Source organism: Stegodyphus dumicola, chromosome 8 (genome assembly GCF_044657685.1).
Source record: "Stegodyphus dumicola isolate Sdum_Otavi_A_Nest chromosome 8, ASM4465768v1".
NCBI lineage: Eukaryota > Metazoa > Arthropoda > Arachnida > Araneae > Eresidae > Stegodyphus > Stegodyphus dumicola.
The window spans coordinates 124,183,038-124,195,569 of NC_140775.1; the positions used below are offsets into that span (position 1 = coordinate 124,183,038).

The window sequence follows — 12,532 nt, forward strand, 5'->3', positions numbered from 1 at the left end:
TGTCTGCAGATATTTTAAAAAATGCTCAACATAATTTATGGCTATCTTCCATATTTCATGATAGTAATGTTAAAAACCACAAATGTGAAGATTTTTGGAAATCAGTAGCAAAAGCCATAATTTTCCAATTAATGGAATTATTGAAAAAAGTGGGGATAAGTGATAATAAATGAAAAATGATGTAATGGAAGTTTTCCATTACGATAACAGTATCCCAATCATCATCTAACTAATGGTGAAATCTATAGTATGGTTTTAATCCAGATAATGTTGTTACCGATACTGAAGAAAATGATCAAGAGATTGTTGAGAATGGAAAGATTGCAACTGACAATTTAGTGGGTATTCTCAGAACAATGGAACTATGTAACTGAACAAGAAATTATGTGTATGGAATTAAAAAAAAATATTAGCACACACACAACACAAAAAAGCATAATTTACTTTTATAGGAAGGGGGAAAAACATAATAAAATTAATAGATAAATGTTGAGCCTCCTTTTTTTTGAAATTTTAATTCCATTAAGATAAAAAATACTTTATTATTTCATATTTTTAATTTTGTAATTTCTGCATGTCATTTTACTATATTTTTAACAGATTATTTAAAATATGGAAATTATTTAGTGTAAGGCTTCTGTAGGTAGAGTTTTTTTACCACTACCTTCTTTTGAAAGGTTTTACAAGTAGGATCTTTTTCCCATATTTTAAAATATTTCAGAAAATATATGTAAAATAAATAATTTCCTGTCTTTCTTTATTTTCCTTCTCTTTCTCTCTTTTATTTATTTAGATTTACTGCAATATTTTTGGTTATTAATTTGTAACTTAATTAAGAAACTAATATACTGCTGTACAAAGAAGAAAATAATTATTGCTAATTCTATAATCCAATGATCTCTACAGATTTTTACATGAGCACTTTTGCCGTTGATGCAGCGAGTAAAATTTTAATTTCTCTATTAACATCTATATTCAGTTTAAATTTTTTCTTCAACAACTTCAGCAGCTTTGAATAAGATAAATCCATTATGAAAATTAATAATTACCAGTACCAATAACCAGTTCCTCTAAAATGACCACTGTCACAGAAGACCAAAATTTTCTGGAACAATGGATGGCTGTCTTAAAGGTCTCTGTACATACAGTGAAACCTATCTAGTAACCATCCACGATTCCTGATTCTGTTTGAAAAACAATATTTGATAATGATGTTTATTTATGCTATAAATACTGGTTACTTTTAGGGGTGGTTACAATAGGAAGTTTCAATGTTTTTTATATTGTATATAACATACATAGTTATATGTGTAATTACTGCTTGCTGTTGTTTTATAGGAGATCCAATTGCATTTCTTTCCTGGTTCCTGAACAGCTTGCATTTAGCTTTAAATGGTACAAAGAGAAGAAACAGTAGCATTGTTTATTCTACATTCCAAGGATCTCTACGAATTTATACACGGACGCTTTTGCCGATTGATGCTGTAAGTAAAATTTTAACTTTACTATGCATTAACATTAATATGCATTAGCGTGCATATTAATGTTTAAGAATATAACTTCTTTGCATAATTTAAGAAGGTATGAACATATCTTTTGAAGTATATTGTAGTTAGAATAGTAGATTTACAGTTACTTTTTTATTATCAGTGTTGCCATTTGAAACCATATATATTTATTACTCATTATTATCAAAATAAAAAGTTTAAGTGTTTAATTATTGTATATAAATTAGCTATTCATACATATTGCAGCTTTAGAATTAAAAAGAAATTTAACTTTAGTGAATGTATAAAAGTAGGCACAGTAATATTTTCATAGTCATGTTTCTATTTCAAATTTAATGGTCAACTTACCTAATAGATTCTGACTTCTGAAGCACATCCTATCAGCTATAAGCTAAAATTAAAAAACAAGCAATTAACCAGAAATAACATCTTTTCATCTCTTTGTACGAAGTAAAGGAAGTATTGTAATTACGAAAACAGTATGACATCTGTATGTACAGGCAAAATAAAGGATTATTTTTCCCAAAATGAATTAAAAAAGGCATGTACACTATGAAAAAAAAAACTGAAATGTTTCAGATTTTAAGTTACGTCCAAAGGGCCGTTTTTTTAACGTTTTGAGTGTTACCTTTATTTATTAAATATCATGTTCTTTGCACTTAAACCATAAAATTCAGTTCAAGAGCAATATCGCAAAATAATGTTAAATTAAGCATATCTTTAGAATTTCCGATATACACAGTCTCGCGAGCTGGAGATAAAAGTATTTTTTTTCTATATAACGTTGCCATTTCTCGCTTTTAAAGCATTGATTTTGTAAATCAAAAATTCGTTAAAGTTTTACAAAATATAAAATCTATAATAAAACAAATTCCAAATTTGGGATTTCAGATGCCCATATTCGCAGTAGGATTTCGTCATTCAAAATTCGATGGCTCTATGTACCATTGTTTTATCACAATGCGAGAAATAGACAATCATTTATGCAGATTTTTCATTATTTAATTTCTTCAAATATAATGCAGGACTCTAACATTTTGTGGCAACAGTTTGAAAAGTGAACCGACGTTTATGAGTCCGACGCAAAATTGCAAAACGAAAACAATAGTCCTTCAGGGACAAGGCCCCTAACAGTTCTATATCTCCCGTTCTACTAGGCTGATTAACGAAATTCAACTTGCGTTTTTCATGTCTCGAAAGTGCAACTTAGGATATGTATATAACATTGTTCTAATATAGGTATTTTGACGCTTAACCAGACTTTTTTGAAATGACATGGCAATTTTTTTCCATATTTCAATTCTACGTCTCAAATTATGCCACACTGCCAAGTTTTGTAAAAATTGGACGAGTAGTTATTAAAAAATTAGCTCTAAAAATTTAGCTCCTCGATGTTAATTGAATTCGATATATATTTATTAATATCTTTTTTTTATTAAACTTATTTGATATCTTCTTCCAGAATTCCAAATTTAGGCTTAATCCAAATATAATTCGCACATTTTCTGCGATTAATTTTTAAAATTTGTATTTTTAAATCTTTTTAATAATTTAAAAAAAAAACTTTTGTATTATAACGTATAAAATTTTTAACATCTCTTAAAGTAAATGTATTTCTAAGGCACACCTGCAAAAAATTAGAGTTTTTTATTCAAAATTTTCTAAGATATACATGAATTTACATATTGGCATGTTTTGAAATTTGGCATGTATGTTATTAGCAATAATAATGCCAAATGTGTTTTACACACTTTGTTTTAAAATTATTTAAAAGTATGAACGATGACTTTTTTCACTTGTGTACAGTGATAAAAATGGAAGGAAAAATAGGTTGCTATAAATTAAGAAGTTTGCCAAATGAATTGTTCTTGCTGCAAACTGGGGGGGGGAGGAAGCCAAGATAAATATTTTAATTTCTCCGCAGATTTTGCACCAAATTTACAAAATTTAATATTTCGGCATAATTTGAGTTGTAGAATCAAAATATTGAAAAAATTGGCATATCATTTTAGAAAAGTCCGATTTTGTTTCAGAACATTCGAACAATGCTATAAGTTGTGCTTTTGCGACACAAAAAACACAATTTGAAATTCGTCAATCAGCCCAGTAGAACTGGAGCTATAGAACTGGCCCAATTTTTTCTGCGCTGTGTACGTATATACATGCATACGTACATCTCATATAATTTGAAAACCTCAACTGTAGAATGTTGAAATTTTGTGTATAGGAGTGCTATAATATCTAGTTGTGCATTTTTTTTTTTTTTATTATTGCAGTTGGGCGGTGCCACGTGTATGTACCCACTCCCGTTACCCAGTGTAAAAACTCTTACCTGGCCTTTATTTTTATAATCATTGGTCATAGTCATAGACTTCCAATTATCAAAGTGTTTTAAATGACAAAAATATTCATGTTTTGGTGATACCAAATTTTTTTAAAAAAATTGTACAAATAATGAAATCTAACTTTTAATGCAGTCTCCTGGTTCCTATACATACATTTGGGAAAGTTTTATACTTGTTATGAAAAACTAAATATACAAGATGTTTGATTCCCATACAACAAAAATTGACCAGGATATTTGATTTCAAAATTTGTGATTTTTGTTGTCATTTTCAACTTGCCTTGGGGAATCAGGTAATTAACTTACAATAATTCAAGGAAATAAGTTTAAACAAAGTGTAGGAAAAAATGGGTATAATTTAATGAGTCATACAAGGAAGTCATTTGGTGTCCACATTAGATTTTTTTAACTAAGTAGAATCTCTAGAACGCAATGGTTGAATCAAAATTAATTAAATAAATTTATAAATAAAATTACAGTGCCATTTGTCATCTCTGTTGTCTGGAGGGTTAACATTTGCACACTTAAACTGATAGAGGTATTAATTTTTTTCATACAGTTTAGCATCATCCATAAAGCATTGGTTTTACTAATTTAAGAATAATAATATAATTATTCTTGTAATCTCAGATAAAGCAAACACATAAAATACATTAAATTACATTAATGTCAAAAGCAGATCATTTCCATCAATTAAAGAAATTGAATATGACTATGGGTTATTGGAGAAAAATGTAATATGAAATGCCTTAAGTTATATTGATAATAGGATTTTACTGTTTTCTTAGTTCTATTTTAATTTGGTATTATTTCCCCCTGTGCATAAGTGTGTCAACTTTTAGGAACCTAGCTATTTTTAAACTTTTTTTTTTACATAATTGCTAGTTTATTGTTAATTATAATTATCCTTTCACTCTTCTTTGGCAAAGTGCTCTTTGATTAGGCACTGGTTTCTTTTCTGAGAACGTTGGTGTTGATGCATCTTGCCACTTCAGGCATTATAATTATAAAATATAATTTCTGGAAAAGAAAAAGAAGCAGCAAAAAGCAAGTACATACCTTATTTGGGTTTTTTATACACATGTTCTTGAGTATTGGAGCTGCTTCTAACTATTGTAACAATTTGACAACTTTCTGTGAAATAAAAATATTATTTTCTTTCTGTGTTTAAATGATAATTTATAGCATTGAATAAAAGGACATGGACACAACAATCTTGATGTGTGTGTTTCAGTAAAGATAATTCAGAAAAACATTCATTGTAAAAAAAAGTAAAAATATTTCTGTAAAGAGTGCTCATGATTCACTCTCTAAATGAAAAAAAAATATAAATAATGGTTATTGATTCATGTTCATATTCATGATCAAATATTTATATCTTGATTATGTTTAAAATTTTATAAATTATGTTAAAATAATTTTCCCATTTTTTTTAGTGTAAAATATGTTAACAAAATAATTAAATGTCAGACAAATAACTAGTTTACTTTGCAATAAGTTTAAGTATTAAAAATAATATAAACGACACCTCTCATCCATGTTTATTCCTGTGTGACAGTTTTTGGAGCACTTAACTCCAAAGGTAAGGATTTGAAATAATGTGAATTCATATAACTTCAGGTATTTGAGGTACCATCATGTTATTTCCTAAAGCAGTGTATTTTTTAATTGGTTTTGGTATTTACTATTTTGTATTTTTAAACAGTATGAAAAAGTGAATAACAGTATGAACTATTAATTTATGCTATTATGATGGGTGGCTACTTTAAAAATGCAATGGCTAAAATATCAGTTTTAAAATAATGTGTAAACGGTCTCTACTTAAAAAAACGAATTTGGTTTGAATATTTTTTGAAGGTGAACCTAATAGGATAAACTGAAATTTAATATTCAGCCGAAAACTATAATTATGATTTTGGGGTTTATTTTTTCATTTACAAAAATTTGTCTATAAAATGAAACTTGGTTACTGTATTTATGAATTAAAATTTGGCATCTGTAAATTTTTACTTGTTTTCACTAAAAATGTTATCAATATTTTGATATGAAAAATTTATTTTGGTCTTTTGATTAATTATTATTATTTTACCTTCTTTTTAGATAGGTTGTAATTTAATAGCAGGACAGAATTAAGACTATTAGAGGCCCTAAATAGTTTAAAGATTTGGTGCTTCCACGTGTTTTTTCTTCATTCCTTCTTCCTCTCTCGATTTCGGTTTAGCTGTACCCTACATTCCATGATAAAATCATCAAAAAAATTTTTTGTCGAAATTTTTTGGTGCCACCTTTCTTGAATGGCCTGTCACCTTTTATGGTGCCCTGTTTCCTTGATACCCTAATCTTATGCGTTTAATGGTTAATCCAGCTCTGTTTAATAGATACTTACCACCAATATTAAAGTTTGCTAACTTAGTAACTCTATTAAACCAAAATAAAGCTACTTAAGATAAAATTTAATGTAAATTGTGAGTGGGCACTGCATTGTTTGTAGCTTTGTTAAAATAAAAATATAAACAAAGTATTTGAATACAGTAAAAAGCTCATTTATTCAGCATTCATCTAACTAGAAAGCTCAGGTAACTGGAATATTTTAGAATTTTAGAAAAAATCCTCTCCTTCCAGAAAATTTTTAAAAAGTAAGAGATTTGTAATGCCATTATTGATCTCATAATACTAATAACATGTAGACATCTTCAAACAATGTGATTTAATACCAGTAATGGATAAGCATGACATCACAGCACAATCATAAGAAGTTCATTTTGGTTTAGTGTAAATTCGATTAACTTTAATTTTCAATAAGCTTGTTTAATTTTTATAAAGATGTATATAAGTTCTTATTTTTTTTTTCTTGGTATTAAAAAAAAAAAAAGGATTTATATTTGGAGCTGCATGCATGAAGTTGCTGCATATTTTTAAAGTTAGCCAGTCCGGGCATAAAAAAAAAAGCCATGATATGTGGCTTTCAAAATGGATAAATAGTGGCGATGTAACTTGAAAAATTATGGCCAGTAATATTTTTTGTATGCGATATTCATAGTTTGTATCTCTTTGTCATCTAACAAAATGAAAAAATGGTATTTTCATTTAAACTGCTTGAATGATTGGCAACCTCTTTAGCAACTTTCATTCATGTTGGGCAGGATTTTGGAATTGCATGGGCCTATGAAATGTGTTGCCTTGTATAAGACTGAAATGTTTGCCCCCCCTAAGTTATTATTTAATGCATTTTTCCAAATGGCAGCATACTCAGATGAAAAATAAAACAATCCATTAAAGTGGAAAAATATTATAATGCTATTTTATAAAAATATTTGATATTTTTATTTAGATATGTCATGAATTAAATACATTTTTACTTTTGAATCTGAATCAGATTCAAAAGTTAAAAAAAAAAAAAAAAAAAAAAAAAAAAAATACTATTCTTAAGAACTGCATCTTTTGCTTTTGAATAACGTATAGTATGTTCGTTACTAAAAGAGAGATTAAGTTTGAAAGATAATTATCTTACATTTTTCGGAATGGCAACAGAGTTGGATGAAAAGTGAAACAATGCAAAATTCCTTTCCCAGTCTAATAACCCTTTCCTGCTAAAAATTATTGCAATAATTAGAAACTCTTTCATTAGACTCATTGAGGGAAAATATTAAAAGTTTTTCTCCTTATTGCATCAAGGATTCTTCCCAAAATGGTTGTCATTTTTTATAGTTTAAAGTACAGATTTGTATTGTTTAAATTAAGGGATCTTTCAAAAATCAAAAACATATCCCTAATTTTTTTTTAAATCCTCAGTATGTAAAGAAAAATTAAAAAAAAAAAAAAAAAAATTAAAAACTGCTAAATTAACTTGAGCACTAAATGTTTGGATCTAGTTAAAGTCAATTAAAAATGTTTGTCTAAACACATGAAATGTGGCTACAAGCAGAAGAAGGCAGTACACACACACACACACACACACACACACAAAAAAAAAAAAAAAAAAAAAAAAAAAGTATTTTAGTTCTTAAAACATAATTATTATTTATTTATTATTATTATTATTTTACAGAAGAACAATTGAAAAAATGGCCAGTAAACATATATGCCCTTCATTGTCATATAATTTGTAATTTATGTTTACAACAAAAAATTTTGAAAAGTTTCATTTGCTTCAAAAATGTGTAGTAATTCATTTTGCTATACTTGCTATTGTCGATGATCTGAAAATTTTATCGCCTGATTTAAAACAAATTGACTTCCCAACTTGGTTCCCCCCCCCGGGGGTGTCGATGTAGAGAACTCTGCGAAGCTACTTGCTAGGATCTGTACCTAGGCAGTCTCGGCCATGGGGGTATAAAATTTATGAACTTGGTGGATCTGAATGCCCTGGGAAAGGTAACTTATTGGTCGGCCTCGAGGTCTGGCACGCCCTAGCGTGGTATGGTTCTAGTAGCCCGGGGGGTGTTGGGTAGCATTCCTGGATTCGCTGGGTAATGTCCTCCTGCGATGGGCAGCCCGAGCGACTGGCAGGTAGCAAATCAAACGACCAGTGCTGCCTGGTGAATTTCAGGTGGTGTGCCACTCTCCTGGAGGAGCAATAGCGGAGGTTGAACCTCTGCGATGCACCCTAAAGGAGGAGTGGATCTGTAATGTTGTTCAGTCTAACAAGGCAGGGAAACCTATAATTAGTTAGTTCCCAACTTGGATAATGCAGCCAACGCCAGTGGATTTGGGTGATATTTCAAATATGCAATATAAAGGAGAACTTACAGAAATGCAAAATGATGACTCAGTTAAAATTTTATTTAATATAAAAGGAGCGATGGCATGGCTTTGTGAGAAATCAAATATCCAAATGCAACAAAATGTGCAAGAGACATCTTCAGTCTTCATATTTATCTGAATGAGGATTTAGTGCTTTAAATGATTTGCTGCCCCCCCCCCAAAGAATGGATACGATAAAACAGGGAGACTTGAGATTGAAGTTAACTAAACTAGAATCTGACATAAAATATTTTTAAAGCAAGCATTGAGTGCAAGGATCTCACTAAATTTAAATAATAACAAATACTTAAAATAATATAGAAGAAATTTTCATTAAATTTATTTTGTACTTGAATTTCAGTTCTCCATTATACGTTTTGAAAGTTTACTTACTGTGTTTGCTCACAAAGTTTCCTAGTGATTTCTTCGTAAAAACTTATCATTCAAGTTTGTTTCGTGAACATATCAGATTTTGAATATTAAAAATTACGTATGTGCTAGGGGAAGCATAAGAATTTTAGAGAGGATTAGGTGGGGCATAGCACAGAAAAGGTTGGGAAAACTGATCTACATGTTATCGTATAAGATTTAAACTGATGATCTAAAGTCCAGAAATTTCCATAATCTACAAGTTATGCATACACATTAAATATTGTGCAAGTTATATAACATGTTAACTTGGTGATAAAATTTTGATTAATGAGAAAAATAATGTTTTATACTACAGTGTGAAGATTAACCAAATGCCATTTTATTTGAAGTTTCCTTAGCCATTCTCTATAGCATAGCTACTTTTATTGGTTTGTATCAGTGAGTTTTTATTTTTGCAGTTGGTCCAGAAGTTGCTCATCAGATTGTGCTCCCCCCCTTTTTTAACAAACTTTGCCTTTTATTTATTAATTGAACTTGGTTTTTCTTTGTGATTAATAACTTTGAAGATTCAGAATTTGTTTCATTAATTCCTGTGGATATTTTTTAACTTAAATAAATATGTTTGTATAATAAATTAATAATGCATTTATTTATTTTTGTAGACCGAAGAAGAAAAGCAGCAGTTATTATTAAACGAAGATTACCAAGGTATTGGTGTTCATTTCTAAATTCTATTTTATGTTTTATTGTTTCTGAAATTGTATTTTAAATATATGTCATTAATATTTACATATGTAAATCAGACTAAAACCGTGATGAGTTTTCATTTTAAGTATTTTTTAACATGTTATTTGTCTGTCATCTGAATTTAATCTCTTTGTAATATTTTTTTATATATGTATATTTGAAGAATTATGCGTTTTGTGTTCTGAGTATTTCTGATTTCAGTGATTCATTCAGTATTGATTCATGAAACATTGATTATAAATTGTGTTATGCAATTTGTAAATATTCTTTCCATTTTAGGAAATTTATTAGCTTAACATCTTGAAGACTGTGGCCGAAATGTAGGTCAGTTTTGCAGTGTCTCGAAAAGATGGCTGCAACTGAAATATCGGCCAGAGAAGTTCTACCCACTTTTAACTCCTCAGGCTTTGAGGATAGTTATTGTCCATTGACATTTCTGCTTCTCACAACTATGTGGTTTTGCAAATTCTCTTTCGTTTTTCCTCAGTAGTGGTTTCACCTCGGGGGAAAATTTTCAATGTGTTTCACATAATTCACTTGCTCTCTAGAATTCTACATTAGTACTGCCATCTGAAAAATGCAAAATGCAGTGCAAAAATATTATTAAAAAATTTTTCATTTTTCTTTTTTAAATAAATGATAATATTAAAAAGTGCACATATTTAAAAAAGAAAAAAGAAAGCTATTATCACAAAAATGCAAGAAAGAAAAATGAACAGTGATATAGTTTGAATGATAACACCACCACAAAGAGGGAAAATCAATAAAATGGTTCTTTAAACTAAATAAAAATATTAAAAAGAATACTGAAATGAAAAAGGAAAAAAGATGCTAATATCACAGAAATACAAGGGGATTTGGTTAATGTATATGTATAGTTAAAATTGTTACTAAATTTTCATAAAAAATGACTGGAATTTCCAGTTTATGGAAGAAACAAATGGCCAAAAATTGTTTTCATGTATAAATTAAAACTCTTAATCAATACATGCAATTCTAAACCATATTCAGTTTAACAAACAAATTAAAGCTGATTAGAATATGTATTGATGTGAAATGTACATAGGAAATATTTGCTACCAAGGGCTGTTTTCAATATAAGCAATTTTTGCAAAAGTTAATATTCCATTATTCGACTATGAAATAGCAACTTCGTGGGTTTCCCTAGTTTAGAGATTATGTAGTCGGCAAGAAAAACAGAAGACCATTGTATTAATCAAAATCGTAAAAAGAACCTTGTATTTAGCTTAAGTATATTGAAACACTCAATCGATTTCGAGGGCAGCTAAAGGTCCCTTCTCATCAGGAGAAAGAAATACCTAGAAAGAAGAAAAATAAAGGGGAAGGAGTCTCAGAAACACGTGGTCCTTATCAGCACTGCACGTCGTCATAACCGGATTTTTAATCAGAGTTACACTGGCTGCCTACTTTTACTGAGCCAGGCTATCTGATCAAACATGTAACACAAAGGACAAGAAAAATTAGCGAAGTTAAAAATAGGGAGCGAGGGGCAACTGCACCTTCACGCTCAAAATCTGAACTTCGAATAATGGAAAGTAACCACTGAACAGATTTTTATACCGTCTGGTAGTACCAAACGCGAGGAGGTAATGCCATCTATCGGCAAAAATAGTAACTGAATTAAGATAGTAGAATTTTAAAGGCATTAGGAAGGACTGGATTGGACTTAAAATCATTAACTAAACATGCTAAATCTTTGTGAATATGAAAAGCCTCAAGAAATCCAATTCACCTATGTAAGAAGCCTTTTGGATAATTTTTGCAGACCCAAAGTCAAAATTATGGTTAAATGTCCAACTATGATACGCTATTGAAGACTTGTTAATTTCGCCTTTCCTGACATAAGATTCATGTTCCTTGATACGAAACTTCAACGCTCTTTTTGTTTGGGCAGTATATCTTAAACCACACTGACACGATATACTATAAATTCCCCAAGAATTCAAGACAGAAACACAATCTTTTAGAATCGAAGGGTGAATTTTATTAATAGGGGAGAAACCGACTTGAAAATTGAATTTCTGGAGAATCCGTGCAATTTTATAGCTAATAGAAGGATAAAATGGAAGCACAACAAGTAAATTAATATTATTTCTAAACCACCCCATGTCAAGTCATGCCATCCTGTTAAGCAAAAAATGGCTTCTTTTTACTAATATGTATTCCACGCGCTTAAAGTTTATTCCTCTGAATCTTTGCTTACCAATGAACTTAATTATTTGAGAGCAGTTGCGATTGACCGTGGATTTTCTCCCATGATTATTGATAAAGCTCTTAAAAAATTTTCAGATTCCCATCAAAGAAGACATTCCGCTGTTAGAAATAATATTAATGACCTTGTCGTGCTTCCAGTTTATCCTTCTATTAGCTATAAAATTGCACGGATTCTCCAGAAATTCAATTTTCAAGTTAGTTTCTCCCCTATTAATAAAATTCACCCTTCGATTCTAAAAGATTGTGTTTCTGTCTTGAATTCTTGGGGAATTTATAGTATATCGTGTCAGTGTGGTTTAAGATATATTGGCCAAACAAAAAGAGCGTTGAAGTTTCGTATCAAGGAACTTGAATCTTATGTCAGAAAAGGCGAAATTAACAAGTCTTCAATAGCATATCATAGTTGGACATTTAACCATAATTTTGACTTTGGGTCTGCAAAAATTATCCAAAAGGCTTCTTACATAGGTGAATTGGATTTTCTTGAGGCTTTTCATATTCACAAAGATTTAGCATGTTTAGTTAATGATTTTAAGTCCAATCCAGTCCTTCCTAATGCCTTTAAAATTCTATTATCTTAATT

At 29.6% G+C, this 12,532-nt stretch overlaps 1 protein-coding gene and 1 long non-coding RNA gene across 4 annotated transcripts in view; one reads left to right on the top strand and one right to left on the bottom strand.

Moving 5' to 3' along the window:
- Usp39 (ubiquitin specific protease 39) overlaps positions 1-12,532 on the top strand; it is a 107,756-nt gene that overhangs the window by 76,210 nt on the left and 19,014 nt on the right. For all 3 annotated transcript variants that reach the window (XM_085822361.1, XM_085822363.1, XM_085822362.1), the window contains 2 exons: positions 1,339-1,484; positions 9,630-9,675. In XM_085822361.1, the coding sequence (XP_085678487.1) occupies positions 1,339-1,484; positions 9,630-9,675 (192 nt within the window). The remainder of the gene's footprint in view (positions 1-1,338; positions 1,485-9,629; positions 9,676-12,532) is intronic.
- The window catches only part of LOC146995944 (uncharacterized), a 34,509-nt gene continuing 31,987 nt past the window's right edge, over positions 10,011-12,532 (bottom strand). Inside the window, exon 3 of the long non-coding RNA XR_015042715.1 lies at positions 10,011-10,284. This is a non-coding gene — a long non-coding RNA (uncharacterized LOC146995944). The remainder of the gene's footprint in view (positions 10,285-12,532) is intronic.